This window comes from Fulmarus glacialis, unplaced genomic scaffold, assembly GCF_000690835.1.
Source record: "Fulmarus glacialis isolate BGI_N327 unplaced genomic scaffold, ASM69083v1 scaffold29259, whole genome shotgun sequence".
Classification (NCBI taxonomy): domain Eukaryota; kingdom Metazoa; phylum Chordata; class Aves; order Procellariiformes; family Procellariidae; genus Fulmarus; species Fulmarus glacialis.
This window is the reverse complement of record NW_009233046.1, coordinates 327-7,134: the sequence shown is the minus strand read 5'-3', so window position 1 is coordinate 7,134 and position 6,808 is coordinate 327. Positions and strand designations below refer to the sequence as shown.

Below are 6,808 nucleotides of genomic sequence, written 5' to 3'. Positions count from 1 at the left end.
GGGCAGGGTGCCCCCTCACCCTCCAGCCGCCCCCGAGGCGAACCCAGGCACGGCCCCTTGGAGCGGTGAAGGTCTCGGCATACAGAAACAAATACACGTGTATTGAACGATCAGTCTCCGCGAAGGTGAGCGGCGCGCTTCGGCCTGCAGGAGGAAGGCCTGCTGCTTTCCCTTGGCTTGCTTTCCGAGGCACCTGGCTGGTTTTGGTCACCTGACTCTGCTTTCCGCGGTTAAATTCCTTGGTTTCTGCTTTTCTCCAGGTCAGCCAGCAAGTCCACAATCTCTGCAAAACACAAGGATGGCGTTAATCAAAACAGATTATTTGTTGTAAGTTTTTTTTTTTTCCCCCCCTGATGAGAAGATAGCTTTCCCTCACTGATAACAACAGGGACGTGAAGTCCCTCTCTCCTCAGGCCAGCGCAACTGGGCAGCTGTTAGCGGGTGACAGCCCTGAGCAGACACAGGTGAGTACAGCCCAAGAAGAAGCAGCCATGTATACAGAGAGATGCCTGGAAAGAGCTGTGAGAAGACATCCTTCCAGCCCAGCACCACACAGGCATGGCTGGGCGTTGGATTAGAGTAATAAAGAAAAGCCGTATCCTCAGCGCAGCTTTGCCAACGTTTCTCATGTTTTTTTAGTGTTTTCACTTCAGCCAGGGTGATTCCGTGCAGCAGGGTCTGCTGGGGGAGCTGCTGTTGGGAGATGGAGGCACAGAGAGTGCGGCACATGGCAGGAGCTGGGTGGTTTCTTAAGCACAGTCTCCATATCTCTTGTATGGAAACCACCTCCATAGGATGGGGCGGGTGAGTTTGAAGGAAGCTTTCTCCCCTTGGAGAGATGAACTGAGGGAAGGGTACAATCTCTGTGCCTTTGAGCACACCGGAAAAGTTCCTCTATCTCTTCCTGCTGTTTCTGTTAAATCTTCCAATGGAGACCAATTATTTATCTGCTCAGACACAGACCAACTTCAAAGACAGTGAAATCTTCCCCGCCATGGAGCAATTCCCAAGATTGCCATTTATTGCTCGAAGCCCAAGGCAGGAAATGTTCCTGCACCGTGTTGTGGCTGCTCCTCCAGCTTACAGGATCTGCAAGACCCGAGTGGGGATTAACCCACGCACCCCTGCTCCCAGTTCGGCACTTGTCTGAGAGAAAAAGCTTACTCTTATGTGATGCCAAATGAACAGCATGGTGATTATTGCCAAGGCATGGATAAATGTTAACTGTATGAACCATCACACTACAGGAGAAAGAGAGGTCGAGTATTAGGGGACTCGCTAGGTAGATCAAGGAGGGATCCCAAAATACAAAGCCAGACAAATTCGTGTGCAAACTAAGGGGCAAACTGACCCCTGAAGCAGCTGATTGAGGGATACAAAGGGCCTGTGGAGCGGGGAGCAGATGTCCAGGACACTCACCCTCGGCAGAAGGGCGTTGGGAAGGGTCAAAGGCCCGGCACTGGTCAATGACTTTCCGCAGATCTGCAGGACAATCTTCCCCAACAGGGTCCCGGTAATGGCGGTTGCAGACTTTCTCTATGATCTCCTGGGGAGTGCAGCCTAGACAACACACGTGCAAACAGGAGCGTCAGGACAGAGGTTTGCTGCCACAGATGGGTGCTGGGGAGGAAACTCAGTGCAAAGCTGCATCAAGAGCCTTCCTGCAGCCTATGGCATGGAGAAGCCAGCAGAGAAGCCACCCAAACTGTGTCTGCAATGAAACCCTCCATGTTTGGCACAACACCATTGGGCTCCAGTGGAGCAAGGAGATGTGTTTATGCTTCAATGCACAGGAACATCAAATAGAGACAAAAATTATTTGCATGTTTGTGGTTTAAGCATGTGGCTGAAATGCTTTACTGTAGTGGAGTCCCAGGAACAGCCATGAAGCTGTTGTGCAGAGCCAGGCACACCAGGCACTGCCGCGATGACCCGCACACCGCAGGATGCTCTGGGAAGGAGCAGGGAGCATCCAACACCAGCCAGCATCCGCACTGGGCCATGTGGCTTTTACGCGGGGGATGAGATATTTCTGTCTCACCTTCAAATGGGATTTTGGACGTTGCAATCTCCCACAGCACGATCCCAAAGCTGGAAGGAGACAAGCAAGAGTCTCAGCATTGATCCTACCACCTTCTACTCCTTCCTAATGGAGGGGACTATCGGGCTATGCCAACCACAAACGGCTGCTCATGTGTCCGATTAAACCTGGCATTCTTCCGTAGCTCAACAGCTACTCTGCCAGACATCTGCCTGCTTATGGGCATCTCTCCCGGGAGGGACAGACACACCTGTATATTTCACAGGGCCTCTGGTAGGGGTAGCTGATGTCTTTCAGGTTCTCAGGGGCGATGTAAGCCAACATGGAGACTCGTTTCCAGTTCTTCTTTGCTTTTCTCTTGATGGATGACTCTGTTTCACACAGCTCAAATCCTGACAGCTGATTGAGAGAATGAGAGAGAGAGAGAGGAAGAAGTGGTAGAAATGCAGTCTGCAGAAACCTGTGGCATGGCTGAGGATTTGTACGCTGCCTGGCACGTGGCTCTTTCTGCAAGTGAAACCATAGGTGGAAGCAGGTGAATTGCCCTAGCTTCAGCTCATCCCAGGGTGGATGGCTCAGAAATGCTTACTTTGCTGATGATAAAACAGAGATAATTATGAACTGAGATGTTAAGTGTCTAAGGTGACAAGGGAGATGACTCTACCCCGGGTGTTATTCTGGACCATCATAATTCCCTTCGGTGTTGGTGGGGAAAGACATCGACAAAAACATACAAAACTCCCCAAAGCTTCTCCAAGTGTGGTCCTTACCTTCACACAGTAATCCCCAGCCACCAGGAACTTGCTACTGCAGATGCAGCCATGGAGTCGGGACTTCTCCTCCGTCTGGTGCAACCTGCAGCCGGACACAACCAAGGGCAATACATGCTGGTGATGGACCCATCCCCACCTCGGGGCTCCCTCCTGCTGTGTAGGGGATGGGCTGATGTGCACCCAGAGAAGCCAGCAGCTCTCTGCCTCTCTTGGTGGACCAACCCTGCCAAGCCAACCTTTCCAGCAGCTGCTGAAAGAGCCACTGGGCAAAATAACGAGCCTTGTGGATGAGCAGGACTCGTAAGGAGAACTAGCTGTGCTGTAGGGTGCTCTTGAAGCTGCCCTATGGGTGTGGGAAGGGGGTTTCTCCCTTCCAGGCCTTTGCAGGCTTGAAGCCAGATATAGGGGCCAGTGACCAGGGGAGATGGGCGCTACTGCATCCAAACCCGCCGCCTACCTCTTCACCAGCCTCCCATCCCAGTGTCCCAAGGTGGTGGAAACAGGATACCACTGCTTACTGAGAGACACCAGGAAGCTCAGCACGACTTGTGAATCGTCAGGTGGACTTACTGATTTAGGCAGGAGCTCACCTGTAAAGGCCTCTGGCGGCTCCCAGGGCCATCCGAATGCGGACCTCCCAGGAGAGATGCCGTTGCTTGGTCAGCACATCCCGCAGCGTCCCGTGCTTACAGTACTCCATGACGATGGAGAAGCAGGGGCTCCCATCTGCAAGGCAAAACCTTGAGCATCCCACCTTGTGCCACCTCTTTGGAGGGGACCACAACAAACCATCTGCCACCAGCTAGCAACAGGGACAGGCAGGGGAGGGAAAGGGTGACATTAATGCAACACCTCCTACCTTTCTCCTCAATGCAGATCCCGTACATGCGCAGGATGTTTGGAGACTCAAACTTCTTCAGGGTCTGAATCTCCTTTTCAAAGATGTCTCTCACTTTCCTGCAGAAAGGGACAGCACAGTGAGATCTCTGGAACCAGGCATGACATGGCGCTGTGCCACCCTCCCCTCCTGGCTGCCCCGTGTTGCTCCCACCCAGGACAACTCACACTGGGTCGGTGGTCAGCGGCCTCTTGAAGGTTTTGATGGCGACGGGGTACTTGAGGTACTCGCCCTCATAGAGGTCATAGCTCTCGGTGTCCTGCAGGTGTCTGTAGAAGGTGAGGTGGTCCCGCTCGATCTCGGTGATGTCTTCTCTTTTACCAACATTGACCTTCTTCAAGCCTGCCCCACCATGCGCCGGAAGGGAATGAGGGACACGTTAGGTAGGGCTCGGGGTGAAAGGACACAGTGCACAGGGTGCCTAGAGGCGCGACGCCAACTTACAGTCCATCACGTGCACGATTTTGTTCAGCTCGCTTTGCATCCAGTCTACCTTGCTCTCCATACATTGCCTGTTGATGTAGATCTCCCTGGTCATGTCTTCAGGCTCCTCAGTACCTGGGGAGAGAAATGTGCAGAGGTGGGGCCACTGGATGAACATGCAGGACTGATGCGGTTAGTTTCTAGTGGTTTAAATGTCCCTTTGGCTCTTCTTTGCCATGGCCATCAAGCCAAAGCTGGGCAGCAGCTGGGAAGAGATGTAAGAGGGTTTGCTAAATGCACACTTACTTGCGATCACCTGGTCCAAGAAAGCCCTGTCGTCCCTCAGGTCCTCAGCATCCTGCCTGCGGCAGGTCTTTGCCTGGAAAGCCTCCAGGAAAGCCTGCTTCTGCTCTGCTTGCAGCAGGAGCGAGAGTCCCTGGGCAATGTCCTCCAGGCTCTCGTTCACCCAGACAAACTCCTCGCCAGCACTGTGGGCTCTCAGGAACTTCTGGATCCAGCTGGTCTGGCTGTATTTCATCACCAGTTTCTGGGCTTCCCCCAGTGCCCGGAGCAGCTTCTTCAAGAGTTCCTCTTCATGGTGGGAGATGTGCTTCAGCGGCTGAGCCCTGAGGATCCTCACGGGCTCCAGCAGGATCTGGATGCGCTCCACAAGGCGCTGGCACTGGTGCTTACAGCACTTCACCTGCTCGAATTGGGCGTGGATGGCCTGGGCCATAGAGAGGACCCTCTCCACGATGTCCATGCTTGCAGCAAAGGGCTTGGCCACCAGGGATGCGGGCTGGCGGCGTCTGGTGGAGGTGAGCCTTGGGCACCACTCAGAGATCAGCTGGATGTGGCTCTTCCACGCCTTCCGCCCTAAGGAACAGCCTTAACATGGCACGCCACCCTCCAGGTCTCCTAAAGCCCCTTATATCTCCTCCATCTGCTTTGCTTTCTCTGCTTTGCCTGGCACCGCGGGCACTCCTGCAGACCGGAGCGGGCGTTTGCAGAGACATCGGTGGCAGCAGTATTGGCACATCTCGCTCCGCATCAGCCAGAGATGTTTTGGCTTGATTTATGTAAATTAATTTAGTGTTAGCCATACCCAGAGAGCTTACACACAGACGAGCAGGGTCAGTGATGATCCAAGGAGCATCCCCCAGGCAGCGCTCCCCAGCACCGGCCCCACGCCACCCTGGGGTCCTGCCCACAAAGCCTACATTTTTGACCATAAAGATCCATTTTCATTTCTAGCCAATGTCCTTCTCTGTTATCATCCATCTAATAAAAGCTTTCACACCTTCACAGCCCCAGCATCCCCAACTTCTCCATATTTTCTTCCTGTAGCCCTGTATTGCCCGCTTAAGATTTTAAATCAAACTCTTTCTACGTGCTCGGCATCCCCACAGGGACGGTCCCTGCTCCCCAGCCCGCATCCAGGCAGCAGGGACAGAAAACTGCCCCAGTTGTGGGGAAATTAGCAGCAGCCACCCATGCCGTTGATGCAGCCAGCACTGAGAGAGGGGTGCCGGGCTCTACCAGCTAGAAACGAGGCAGAAACGTACCCAGAAACAAGCTGCAGCCACTCTCCTTTCCTCTTCAGGCTCTCTCCAGCACAGCCCCCAAGGAAGAAGCTCGTCCGCTTGCTAAGAGAAATCAGCTGGGTTTACCTGGCCCCACTTCGCTCGCCTCCGCCCCGGCTGCCTCTGCAGACTGGAGAGGCTCGGCAGGAGGAGCGTGAATTTATAGGGTGCTCTCGCCGGCCACTGCTCCCACCGGCAGCGGAAGGGGCATTGTGCAACCCGCCGTGGCTTCCCATGCCACCCTGGCTCCCCGTTCCGAGAAAGCTGCTCGGGGTGGCAGAGGAAGGGGCCAGGCAGGCTGTATCCCCCCATGCTGGGTTTTGCCAGCTGGAAGAAGGAATTGCCTGGAGGAAGTGCATCGGGAAGAAGGGGATAGGGGGAGGCTGTGCCCCCCATATTGAAACTTGCTGCTATTTTGAGCACCCCAACCTCTTCTGCTGGGCCGTCAGCTCCAGCAAGGCTTGCCCAGGGCACTCTAACACCCGCGGCATCAGCTCTGTGCTGATGAGCTTCCCGCAGTGGGCGGCACGAGGGATGCTGATCCTTTGGGACCTTCCATTCCCCTCCCTATCCCTGCAGCCCCAGGACCTCCAGCATAAAAGGAAGTGCTGGAAACGGCGCTTGACCTCTGCCGGGAGTGCAGGAAACTTTGCGGCTGGCTTCGTCAGAGGGCCAGGCTGATTTTGGGAAGTGCGGGGCGGCACGCGATGCTGTTGCCCAACTTCGGAGAAGTGAGCGGTGGCTTTGACCAGGTTCCGCTTACTGAGAGCCCGGGGTCATGCAGGTTTGCTGCCATTCCCCTCTGCAAAGAGCATCTCCTTCGCTACCACCGCGGTCGATTACACAGCTTTCGTCAGCATGGGGAGCCGAGAAAAGCGACTGCAAGATACCGCGGCACCGAGGGCCATCGGCACCTGGGAAGGGATGCACCGAGAGTGGGAGAAAGTGGGAGCAGCCCCAAGGGATACGTTTGCCAGACCCTTTTTAAAAGGCTTTATTTTTCAAAATATACAGTTTATTTACAATTGTAGTGTCTACAGTTTTACATATAAATTTATTCCAAACGTTTAAAAATCCGAAGTCAACATTC

The 6,808-nt window shown here is 54.3% G+C and overlaps 1 protein-coding gene across 1 annotated transcript; it reads right to left on the bottom strand.

The window, feature by feature from the left end:
• Window positions 1-230: 230 nt before the first annotated feature.
• Window positions 231-4,898, bottom strand: MLKL (mixed lineage kinase domain-like). The gene is made up of 10 exons (XM_009585179.1): window positions 4,442-4,898; window positions 4,157-4,270; window positions 3,880-4,054; window positions 3,674-3,771; window positions 3,405-3,540; window positions 2,812-2,896; window positions 2,292-2,440; window positions 2,042-2,091; window positions 1,420-1,560; window positions 231-283 (listed from the first exon to the last, which is right to left on the bottom strand). The coding sequence occupies exons 1-10, from the start codon at window positions 4,896-4,898 to the stop codon at window positions 231-233; spliced, it is 1,458 nt and encodes a 485-aa protein (XP_009583474.1).
• Window positions 4,899-6,808: the final 1,910 nt, after the last annotated feature.